The following is a 12,961-nucleotide window of genomic DNA, read 5'->3' as shown; positions in this document are numbered from 1 at the left end:
GAACTCTGATAAGGTGGAAGGGTGTGGTTGGGCACTGGATGGGCATGAGAGTGTTGCAGTGGTGTGATTGGGTTCAGATTGGGTTCAGTGGTGCTGCTCTGTGTGGGGAAGTAGGGTGGGGCTTTGGGTTGGACTATCCGTGGAACTAGGGGAGGATTGTAGGAAGGAGCATGTGAACTCTGGGGATTTACAGGTCTGTGGTTAAGCTACAATATTGGAATGTTCTTTTGGCAAATATGGATAGGGAGAGTTACTGGTGTAGAACATTGTGTTTAGCCACACCTGGAACAAGCTTCTGTGGAACATATAGACATTCACCTTGTTATGGAATATTAAGTCAATGTAGGGAAAGCCACACAATAAACAAGAAAATTTTAAAACCCCATCCTGGGAAGCCCTGCTTTGTTCTCAGTAGGAGAGAAAAGAATCCCTCAAAATCATAGGAGGTATCAATAAAAGAAACAGATCAATATGTTAAACCCTCAATATTATTGCAAGTAACAATGAATCTAATTCTTCAAAAATTAAAACTTAGTGGTTTCTATATGTTCTGAAGGGAGGAAAAGGGAATAATAAAATAGATGGATGGTGGCGGACTTGTCCCAGTGGTTAGGGCTTCTGTCTACCACATGGGAGGTCCACAGTTCAAACCCTGGGCCTCCTTGACCCATGTGGAGCTGGCCCATGCACAGTGCTGATGCGTGTAAGGAGTGCCCTGCCACGCAGTGGTGTCCCAGCGTACAAATGCCCCATGCGCAAGGAGTGCACCTCATAAGGAGAGCCGCCCAGTGCGAAAGAAAGTGCACCTGCATAAGAATGGTGCCGCCCACACGGAGAAATGACACAAGATGATGCAGCAAAAAGGAACACAGATTCCTGTACTGCTGACAACAACAGAAGCAGACAAAGAAGATGCAGCAAATAGACACAGAGAACAGACAACCGGGGTGGGGGGAGAAAGGGCAGAGAAACAAATAAATAAATAAATCTTTTTAAAAAAATAGATGGAGCAGGAAATTTTAAGGAAATTAGAATTCTTCTTTATAATCTAGCAATATTTGATACAGACTATTTTATATTTTATCAAAACTTATAAAACTATACAGTCCAAAATATAAACCAAAATGTAAATCATAGATCATGACTTGCCGCAAAGCTTCAACATTCGTACATCAATTGTTACAAATGTACCATTCACATGTAAAAAATTTAATATGGGAGAGTGGAAAAAGAGAGGGCATGGGGTATATGAGAATCCTTTATATTTTCTATGTGGCTTTTCTGTAACTTAAAGCTTCTCTGAATATAAAATGGAAAAAAATAAGACACTGGAGGAATATGGGTAAGAAATTTTTACTGTGCATATAAGACAAAAGTTCCTACAGTGATGAAAGAAACATCTAAAAATTTTATATTATTTCAATTTTTAAATTGTTTTTCATTTGTTATTTTTAAAAATATTATTATTTCATTTTTAAATTGTATTTTGTTATTTTGTTGACCTTTTTTTGGTGAGGTTTTGGATCACAGAAGCATCATAACTGTGACAGGAAAGGATCACTTTTATGGGGTGTCAGTGATAGAGGGATGTGTATGGAGGGGTGTATCTTGGACATGCATCTAAGACATATTAATATGTTCAAGTGTTCATAGGTGTTGGTTAGATGTGTGGAGACCCAAACAATAAGCAAAAGAATATTGAATTCCTGTCCTGCTAGTATCTGTAACAGAACAGCAAGAATTACCCTCATACAAGGGCAGTGCCTAGTCAAGTAAGAAAAACCATCACAACAGGCTCTTGATATTGATGATTATACTTATGTACCTTTTCTTGTGATATTGAAACTTAGCCTAGTATTATATATTGCCTAAGAGTTGCCTCCTGAAAACCTCCTTGTTGCTCAAATATGGCCTCTCCCTAAGCCAGACTCACAATAATGCAATTCCTTCTCCCCTGTGTGGGACATGACTCTAGGATGAGCCTCCCTGGCACTGAGGGATTATTACCAAGCACCAAATAGCAATGCATCTAGAATCTGGCCTTGACCAAAAGGGGGGATATTAACTACTAATGAGTTTTTATAGCTATGACATGTCAAATTGAGTCAGTACATCATTCAGAGTTTATAATTATGCAAATCTCAATAGGGTTTATTGACTGCCAGAGTAAACAGTGCCTTAAATGGTGGAGCTCCTGAGGGCTTTATAGACATCCAGGCACTACAACTGGAACAGACAAACTCAGGAATTCAACACCCTGTCAATAGGCCTTACTCTGAGTTTATACTCCCAGTGTAACAGACTTAAACTCATTTATAATTTCCCCACTTTTGGCTCTTCTGACCCTTTTATTTGAACCTAAAATTAGCACTATACTTGTTAAATATATGTTCTAGAGACTTAAATTTTTGGTCCTTCCATGTGAGAGTTGAGCCCTGAATCTCAGCAGAATTGCAAAACCTACTTTCCAGTTCATTGACAGCACCGAGGACAGTGGACGAGAAGATGATGATGGACAAAGTCCATCCCAAGGAACAGAGAATGTCTGGAACTGCAAGCAAAATGGTTCTGTCCACCTGCCCCATGTGACTTAAACCACTCTCAGTTGGAAAGAGTGGTCATTCCCATTTCAAAATCCTCAAGATTCAGGAATGAACTATGGGCTAAAGTAGACTTATTAGTATTCTATTACAGACAAATTGTTATTCTGGCAATGGAAGAAAATTTATCATTGATATAAAGGTAGTGATCACCAGAGTTTCTGAAGGGAAGGTGAGGAAAGAATAGGTGTGAAATGGGGAGATTTTGGGGACTTTGGAATCGTCCTGCATGGAATTGTAATGATGGATACAAGACTTTATATATTTTTTCATAATCTACCAAATTGTGAAGGATAGAGAGTAAAATGTAGTGAAACTTTAGTTCACAGTTAGTAGCAATGCTTCAATGGTGCAAATGTGCCACAGTAATGGAGGTTGTTGCTAATGTGGGAAAATGTGGGATTGGGAAGGGTGTGCCATATGGGAATCCAGTATATTTTTATGTAATGTTTACTTATTCTAAAGCTTCTTTAAAAATTAAAATTAAAATTTTTAAAAAGAAAGAAGATGGAAAGACAGGCTATTCAATGGGAGTATCACATATCCAATAAGGGTTTTATTTCTGTATTACTTAAAGAGGTTATAACTGAATGATAAAAGGGCAAGCAATCCAATTTAAAAATGGGCCTAAGTCTTAAGTAGACATATTTCCAAAGATGAAATACAACTGTTGAAAATTTTAACTGGCTATTAGGGAAATGCAAATCAAAACTACAATGAGATATGCTCTAACACCTCATGGAATGGTCATTTTTTTAAAAAGAACAGAATCCTGCAAGTAATGGTGTACATTTGGAAAAACAGAAACACTCCTTCACTCAGGTGGGAATGTACAATAGTGCAGTCTCTGTGGAAGACAATTTGGAAGTTCTTCATGAAAGTAAATATATTCATAGAAATGCCTTATAATCGGACAAATCCTCTACTAGGATGTAATCATCCAGAAGAAATAAACACAGGGACACAAAAAGATATGCCACACCCATGTTCATAGCAAGATTATTCACTATTGCCTAAAGGTGAAAACAACAATGTAAAATTTTAATTAGCTGGACTGTAAATGTGTGGAAATAGGTAGATTCGATGGTAACACATATATATTAAGTAATAAATAAAACAGGTTGTTTATAAGTGTGACTGTGGCTGAAAGGGACAATTTTGATCATGTAAATATCAGTTGACAGAAAGCTAGAGAATAATCTACTGACTGAAAAACAGTGAATCCAGAGGGGGATGATGACTGTGGTTATTAGTACAAATACAAGAATGTTCTTCTATGAACTAGAACAAATGTATGTCATTATTAGAAGGTGGTAAGAACATGGTGATGCATGGGAAAAAATGCAGTTAATGAAACTTAGATATTATAGTTAACAGCAATATTGAAATATTCTTGCATCAAGTATAAAGAAGGTAATATATCAATATTAATGGTATTACTAATAAGGGATGTATGGAAAAATGCACCAAATGTAAGTATAGACCATAGTAGTAATATTTTGATGGTGTTCTTTCATAATCTATAATAAATATTCCATAACAATGCAAGATGTTGATGGAGGGGTGATATATGGGAATTCTGCACATTATACATGTTTATTTGATAAGCTCAGAACTTCTCTAATTTAAAAATTGGATATGGAAAAAGAAAAAAATGTTGAAAATTCTCCCAAAATGCTGAATACCAGAAATCAACATTTTTACTACATCTGGTTTTACAGATTTTTAAGCAAATCATTCCTTTAATCTTCCTTTGGGCTTTTCCTGCTCTCATCTTTACTATTTACAAACATATCTTGCATCGCCTTTTTCAATTCCTAACTGGTAATTTTAATCTTTTTAAACTGAAACTGATATATTCTTTGTTATCTATACTAATGATTTGGATTTTGTTTAAAATGTATCTTATCTCACACATTTAATATATTTCATCAGAGGTGATTTTACCTATGCCTATTTTGAAAATGCTCCCTTGAAAATTAACTTACAAAGTATGTTTTGAAGGGTTCTGTGAATAAAATCAGCCACAAAATTTCAGCTCATTCACTTACTTTTCAATCATGTCAAATTTCTAAACTTTTCCAGTCATCACAATGTGGATTACTTGACTTTCAGACTATATCTATCAATCTTTTTCAACACAATGCCTAATAGAGTCCTTGGTATGGCATTTATGCTCATTGTATATTTGTTGAATTGAGTGACCAGAATGGCTGGATGGTTAAATATAAAGTGGTGTGTGCACCAAAGAAATGCAAGCATACTGAATTCATAAAATTGATGTATTAATTTATTCAATTAATAATTATTAGCCAATTTAACCAATGCCTATTAATTAATTGATTAATTTTTCAAATAGAAAAGTATGTGGCAACACTGTTTAAACATTTTCTACACATTGTCTCATTTACTTCTTGCAATAACTTATATCTGAGTAGGAATATTTTCCACTATTTACAGATGAGGAAGGAAGAGCTTACAGAAATAAGGAAGCTAGCTCAATATCACAGCTTTGGTTAACAGAGAGAAGGTCAAACCCAAGGCTGTCTAAATTGAAGCTAGTGTCTTAAGCGTCATATATTGACACTAAGCCTTATAACAGTAGTAGTTAAACAATAGAATCTTTCTGATTTAGAGAAATTTGTTTTCCTACATTACTTCATTTCTTCTTCTTTGATAATTAGTGAAGTTGGGCATCTTTTCATGATTATAATATTCATATAAATTCTTTCTAAATTGTTGGTTTACATTCCTTAATTATTTTTCTTGAGAATTTTTTTTCCAATTAGACCAACAGATTTATTGATATATCTACATTATGTGTTGTAAGACTCAATGTATTCTAAATATACCTGCTGGTTTTTCATTAGCAGTTTATTTTCTTCCAGATGTTTTTAACATGAAGGTTTTTATTGTACTTGAACCCATCGATTATGTTCTCATTTCTATTTATTTCTTTTACCTGGGATTATTTGTAATTTCTTTTAGAAGTCCCATGCAATTTTACATTATTCATCCCATTTCAAATAACTTCAGTAATTGGTTGTAGCAGCTTGATATAGTTATGAATTCTAAAAATAGATATTGGATTATGTTTGTAAATTGTTCTGCACCTGGGGAAGATTAAATTATGATTAGAGATTTGATTGGGCCATGTCATTAGGGGATTGAGTTCCCAACCTTTGGGGGGTGGGGACTCACAGATAAAAGACATGACAAATGACAGAGTTGGATATCTGATGTTGGAGTTTTGATTTGGAGTATGATGCTGGAGTCTTGTGCTGGAGCTCTGGCAAGTAAGCACATGGAAGAAAGAGAAGAATTGGGCCCTTTCTACTGACCAATGCCAGTTGCAGGCATTGCAGTTTTCAGTGCATCTCATCAATTTGCTGAGCATAGTTCTCGGGTGAAATGGTTTCACCAGGATTCATAAAGCTATAGTGGACCAGACTGGCAACAGACCACCAAACAATGACCATGACCTTTTTTTTGTTGCCAGTTTGGCTTTGGGAACTGCTTCTCGGTTGGACCACTGAGCTGGTCATCACTGGTTATTGTATAAAATCCACTTTTCATCACACATCACAATCTGATCAAGAAGTGGTTTGTTGTTGTGTAGAGTAAGAGAATATGTTCATGTGACAACCAGGCCCTGAGCCTCTGCAGACTTGCATCTCCTACTCTCTGGTTTATTGGACTTACCCTGGCCAGCTAACAGGGAGGTGAAGAAGGTCAACCACAACACCAGGGAGTCACGAGTGCCTACAACTGTAAGCAGAATTGCATCCATCATCCATGTGGAATCTAAGCCCCCTCTTGATGTGAAGGGGGACTGGATATAACCATCCCAGGGTCCACAGGATGGAGGAATAGAGTATGGATTAGAGTGAACTTACTGGTTTTCTGTTGTGGAACTATTGTGATTAGTAATGGAAGAAATTGTAGGATTGATGTGGAGAAAGTGGCCACATTGGCTGCTGTTGGTAGGGAGAGGGAGGAAGAAGAGTGATGTGGGGGCATTTTCAGGATTGGGAGTTGTCTTGGGTGGTGCTGCAGGGACAGATGCTGGACACTCTCTGTCCTGCCATGGACCAAGGGTGGACTCGGGGAGAGTGTAGACTACCATGTGGACCACTGTCCATGTGGTGCAGCAGTGCTCCAAAATGTATTCACCAAATACAATGAATGTGCCACGATGATGGGAGAGATTGTTGATGTGGGAGGAGTGGGGTGAGGGGAGTGGGGGATATATGAGGACCTCATATTTTTTAATGTAACATTTAAAAGAAAATAAAGAAAAAAGGTAGAAAGAGAAGAAAGCCCCAGGAAGGGACGCCTAGAGCCAGGAGAAGAACACAGAGGAATAAAGACAGCTCCTTATACATGGCAGAAACCCTGGGGAGAGAGACAGAGCCAGTTGCCTGATAGCTTACAGCTGACCTTGTGGAGAGAGGCAAATCCTAGAGAGGCTCATAGCCTACAGCTGACCTTGTGGAGAAAACAGAGGAGCTAAGCTCAGAGAGAAACAAGACCAGGGAAGAAAGGAACCCAGGAAGCCTAAAACCTGGCAGACATTGCCAGCCATCTTGCTCGAACACATGGAAATAGACTTTGTTGAGGGAAATAACTTATGCTTTATAGCCTGGTGTCTGTAAGATCCTACCCCAAATATATACCCATTACAAAATCCAGCAGGCTACTGGTATTTTGCATCAGCACCCCATTGGCAACTAATACATTGGTGTTAAGTTACGTCTGTTGTGTGTTTAAAAATAGAGTCAGGAGCATACTATTGAGCGCAAAATCCAAACACAAAAGAATGCATTTTTTTAATAAAGTTTTAAAGAGGCAAAAATAATCTAAGCTATTACAAGCCTGGACAGTGCTTACCCTGTTGGCAGTAGACATGCCTGGAGTTGGCATAAAATAAGCTTTGTGGAGAGGCAGGTCTTGATAAGTCCTGGTTTTTTGGTTCGGTCTGGTTCTAGTATACATCCAGATTTTGAAAATTCATTAAACTTCTGATATAGAACTTTTCCATATATACAATAAACTTCAATACAAGGATTTTATGGCGCATGTGAGGCACTCAACTTGTACTGCACCCTTGAGTCTTCTCCTATTCTCCCTAATTGGTATATGGATTCACTGTCCATAGTTGCAACAGCTACCCTGTGACCACAAAGGTGACAACCACACATTGCGGAAGTTGTGGGAAAATGTAAAAGAAGACTAAGTCCTTATTAGCTCATTGAGTTGCTGTGCTAGCCATGGATTCTATAACTTTAGACCTGTGACATATATTAATTGACCATTAGTTTGCATAAGTTACTGTTTTAGTTCTGCTTCCTATTACTTGTATCTCAATGATGCCCCTAAAGAGATAATCTACTCATGAGAAATTTTTGAGTATTTGTAACATGTCCCACTAATGAAAAAGCTGGTAAGGGTAGAAGTGGTTATTTCATTGGCACTTGTAATAATCAGGCCAATTATATTCTGTTTTCTACTTGAAAGTTAATGCACACAAGGAATGAATTTAAAAATCATATGATAGAAGCAAAAAGCTATTTGCTTAGGTTATTAAACAATTAGATATTATAATGATCTATGATATTCTAAGTGATCACAACAAAAATACCTGGGTCATTAAAATTTCAGTGTAATGTAATATTTGTGTGATCTATGTATCTTTTAAAAAGATAATAAAAAGAAAAATAAAATAAATAATCATTGGTGAAGAAAAGGGTTATGAAGGGGAAAATATCTAAAAATGTTCCTTAGGGGGCAATAATGAAAGAAAGTTTAAGAAACCCAGAGATACAGAGTGAGGTGAACTGGTAGTGAGCAGCACTTTCCAGAAGAGAGAGAAGTCCATTTATTAAGAATCATATGCCATGTCAGTCTCCGGCTATGGATGGGGATTCTGCATTCACTGCCTTCCACTCTCAACTTTTTTTCTGGTTCTGTGCTTTGCTCTTTCACAAATTCAGTGCCAAAGGTTTTCTCACTAAGACATTAAGCAGTATTTTAAAGAAACGATTGGTGGTAGTTCCCAAACTAAAATGTATCAAATTCCCATTAAGACAGATAAAGCGATGTATATGCTACATGAATGAGTGTGGTTGGTCTACAATCACATACAACAACATGGATGCAGAGATGACACAAAGTTTCCACGTTTTGGGAAATGAAGCATGTGTCCCACAAAAGATACGTTAAAGATCTAACCTCCAGACCTCTGTGTGTGAAATCATTTGGAAATAGGATCCTTGAAGATGTCACAATTAGTTTATGTAGGGAGCAAAATAAGAATGCAATCTCCATAGATTCTATTTACATGAGGCCAAATTAAATCAGGGTGGGCTTTAATCCATAATTCTGGGCTCTTTATAAGCAAATCAAACACAGAGTCATTAGAAGTCATAAGTAAGAAGCCAGAGGCAAAGTTGGAAACCATGGAACCCTAAGAATTGCAGCAAGCCAACAGCAGAACACTACAGGCTCTGGGAGGACAAACTTTTGGCAGAGACCTAGATTTTGGATTTCTTGCTTCTAGAGCTGAGATGAAAAAAATTATTGTTTACACCAACAAACCTGTGGTTTTCATCATACCAACTTGACAGACTAAAATGACTCATTTCCCAGAATCCATGCCTTTTCAGTGTGACTCTGTGGGTCTTTTAATCCACATTTGATACTACACAGTACTTAAAGCATATTGTTTCCCTTGGCTAAGAATATATGCTGAAACGGAAGTGCCTCAAGAAGACTTTTCTTCTTAAATCTGTCATATGAACAATTCCCAGGCTGGCCAGCTACAGGATGAAAGCGCATGTTGAGCAAAGCCTAGTAGACATGGTTGAGGCCAATGAGACCTCCCTAGGGCCAGTTAAACCCCCAATATGTAAAATACCTCAGACGAGATCAGCAGAGCTTTCCTAAGAAACACAAAGTTGATCACACAATCATGAAGGCCCTGTAGAAGAACAAACAGATCCAGCCTATTGACAACAAAGCAGTATTAAAAGCATCATTTAAACCATTTAATTATAGGAAGACTCATTATGTACTATGCAAGTTTGAGATTATTTATGAATTCCAAAAGGAGATATGATGTTTGTAAACTCGTCCTTCCTCTGGGTGTGATAATCTTTTGATTGTATTGGACTCAGCTAAGAGGTCTGGTTAAATTGTTAAGATTAGGGTTTTGATTCAATCACATCATTTAAGTGTAACTCAGCTTTGAGTCCCAGCCCGTTGTTGGGCTGGTAAGACAGATTCTTACATGGAAGTAGACCCATAGGAGAAAAACACAGAGAGATAGAGATAATTCATTAGACACAGCTGAGGTCCCAGAAAAGAGATGAGCCTGATAGTTTATAGTTTACCTTGTGAAGAGAACAGAGCAGGTGAGCCTGGAAAGAAATGAGCCCCATGGAGAGAGATGAGCCTTATGCCAGCCTACAGTTGAGATCAGAAGAAGCTGGGATAAATGCAGCATTGATGTGGAAAAAGAGGCCATGGTAGCTACTGAGGGTAGGGAGAAGGAAAAAGAGATATGTGGAGGCATTTTCAGAACTTGGAGTTGTCCTGGGTGGTACTGCAGGGACAGTTGTTGGACATTGTATGTCCTGCCATGGCCCACTGGGTGGACTGGGGGAAAGTGTAAACTATAATGTAAACCATTATCCATGTGGTGCAGCAGTGCTCCAAAATGTATTCATCAAATGCAATGAATGTTCCATGGTGATGAAAGACATTGTTGATATGGGAGAAGTGTGGTGAGGGGAGTGGGGGGTATATGGGACCTCATATTTTTTTAATGTAGCACTAAAAACATAAAGAGAAAAAAGAGAGGAAAAGGAAGGCTGAACCCTCACAGACATCAACTTACATCTTGCTTCAATAGGTGATCAATGACTTCGAGTGAGAAGGTATCTCTTAGTAACATAAGTTGGACACTTTAGGACCTTGTGAGTGAAACATTCTATCCCAAATAAATACCCTTTATAAAGCCAACAGAGTTTTGGTACTTTGTATCAGCAAACCTTTGGCTGACTAATACATGCATCAACAGCTGACTGATATAATAATGAATGTGAACAAAAGTGAATCATTCAGAATGATCAGCAGTCTGTATGTTCAGCATTCCTTCAGTTATTTAAAGACAGCATTTATAATCACTGTGCAGTTCAATTTATCTGCAGATACCCATATTAGAAGGAAACTACCATTGTTGTTATTTTCCTGGTAACCAGCAGTGTTTGCAAGGACACAGATATTTGTGCAGTAATAACTCATGGCTCTGAATCATAGCATTCCATTACAAGAGTCATTATTAGGCAGATTTTCAACCTCTTGTGTATAATCATTTGATTAAGTATATAGAAGACAGCATTGACAAAATAAGAGATGAAGAATGCATGGTAGATAGTTAACTGCCTACTCTTTAAAATTTATACCATAATTTTGCAAAGGGGTAGATATTCTGTTCAGAGGAAAACAAGAAGGTGTATTTGTAGGCAACACTGGAAGTATTCTAACAAAAACAGAAAGGTCCACTTTACCACAGGAAGAGGGAGGAAGAGATGAAATGTGGGGGCATTTTCGGGACTTGGAAAATCATAGCCAGGAGTTGCCCTAAATGATATTGCAGGGACAGATGCTGGACATTATATATCCTGCCATAAACCACTGAATGTACTGAGGGAGAGTGTAAACTACAATGTAAACTCTAATCCATGTGGTGCAGCAGTGCTGCAAAATGTATTCATCACATGCAATGAATGTGCCACAATGAAAAATAAATAAATAAATTACTTGGGGGGAAGTTGGATGGGTAAAAAAAAGAACTTTGTGAGTTACACTATATTCTATTAAATTAAACAAGATTTAATTAAAAATGGAAAGGTGATCAAATAAAATAATATCGAATATCAATCCATTCCTGTAATCCAATAAAAATCTCCTTACACATGGAAATGAAACTTGCATTCTTCAAGAAGAAAATTTTCACCATCAGGGTTAAAAGTTGCTCTAGTTACACAATGTATTAAATACTTTCCTTCATCATATTTGCAGTTATCTTGACTCTAGAATGTTCTACATCTACATTCTGAGCAAAAAAGAGTAAAATTTTTGCTCTGAGAGCTTGAGAGCTGCTAAAACCAACTTTCCCACCACAACAGGACAAATGACACTTTTCAGGCTTTCCTCCCAAAGAATTTTTTCAGAGCCCCTTTTATGTCTTTATTCCTGAGACTGTAGATGTAGGGGTTCAGCATAGGTATAACCATGGTGTACATCACTGCAGCTGGTGCACCTGAATGTGTGTTGTGTGAAGCAGCAGGACTGAGGTACACCCCTATGCTTGTACAATAAAATAAAGAGACCACTGAGAGGTGAGATGCACAGGTGGAAAATGCTTTGTACTTCCCCTGAGTTGAGGAGATTGCACGTAGAGAGGACACAATCTTAAAGTAAGAGACAAGGATTCCAGCTAGAGGACCCCCACCCAGCAATCCAGTTAAAAAATATGTCACTAGGTAATTGAAGAAGGTGTCAGAATAGGCCAGTTGGACCATCTGACAAAGTTCACAGAAGTGGGGAATTTCCTTATGTGTACAAAAGGACAGTCGTAGCACCATTAGCCCCTGTGAACAGGATTGCATAACACTCATGGCCCAGGACCCCAGGACCAGCAGGACACAGAGCCAGGGGTTCATGATGACCATGTAGTGCAAGGGGTGGCAGATGGCCACGAAACGGTCATAGGCCATCACTGCCAGGAGGAAGTCATCCAACCCTGCAAAGAGCAAGAAACAGTACATCTGCGTGATGCAGCCTCCATAGGTTATGACTCTGCTCTGCATCTGGATGTTCATCAGCATCTTTGGAACAGTGGTGGAGGATAAACCAATGTCACAAAGGGACAGGATGGAGAGGAAGAAGTACATGGGTGTGTGGAGGTGGGAGTCTGAGATGATTGCCAGGATGATGAGCAGATTCCCAAAGATGGTGACCAGGTACATAGACAGGAACAGCCCAAAGAGAAGTGGCTGCAATTCTGAAGCTTCTGAAAATCCCAGGAGAAGAAATTCTGAAATTTGTGTTTCATTCCCAGGTCCCATGTGGTTGATGTGACTAACAGAAAATCGAAAAGGAACTTGTCTAGTTTTCATATAAACAAGTAGTACTATCCAAAAGAAATGCTAACATGGTCTATTTCAGTGAAATTTTGCACTCTGTATTATTTGTACGGATCTCATTCCATTAGGATATTTCTAGTGCCAGGTCTGATTAACAATTCCATTCCCAAAAGTCATCCCTTCACCAAGCATAAATGAACTCTGTGGATT

At 37.9% G+C, this 12,961-nt stretch overlaps 1 protein-coding gene across 1 annotated transcript; it reads right to left on the bottom strand.

The window, feature by feature from the left end:
• Positions 1–11,806: 11,806 nt before the first annotated feature.
• LOC101419637 (olfactory receptor 7A10-like) lies at positions 11,807–12,733 on the bottom strand. Its single transcript, XM_058290431.1, has one exon. It carries the CDS (start codon positions 12,731–12,733, stop codon positions 11,807–11,809), a length of 927 nt encoding a protein of 308 aa, XP_058146414.1.
• Between the last annotated feature and the right edge of the window lie 228 nt (positions 12,734–12,961).

Source organism: Dasypus novemcinctus, chromosome 30, assembly GCF_030445035.2.
Source record: "Dasypus novemcinctus isolate mDasNov1 chromosome 30, mDasNov1.1.hap2, whole genome shotgun sequence".
Taxonomy (NCBI): domain Eukaryota; kingdom Metazoa; phylum Chordata; class Mammalia; order Cingulata; family Dasypodidae; genus Dasypus; species Dasypus novemcinctus.
The sequence above is the reverse complement of the archived record's forward strand: the minus strand, read 5'-3'. Positions and strand labels throughout refer to the sequence as shown.

What these genes read in the sequence shown, in the direction of transcription:
- LOC101419637 (XM_058290431.1), bottom strand. Translation starts at nt 12,733, where the DNA reads ATGGGACCTGGGAATGAAACACAAATTTCAGAATTTCTTCTCCTGGGA.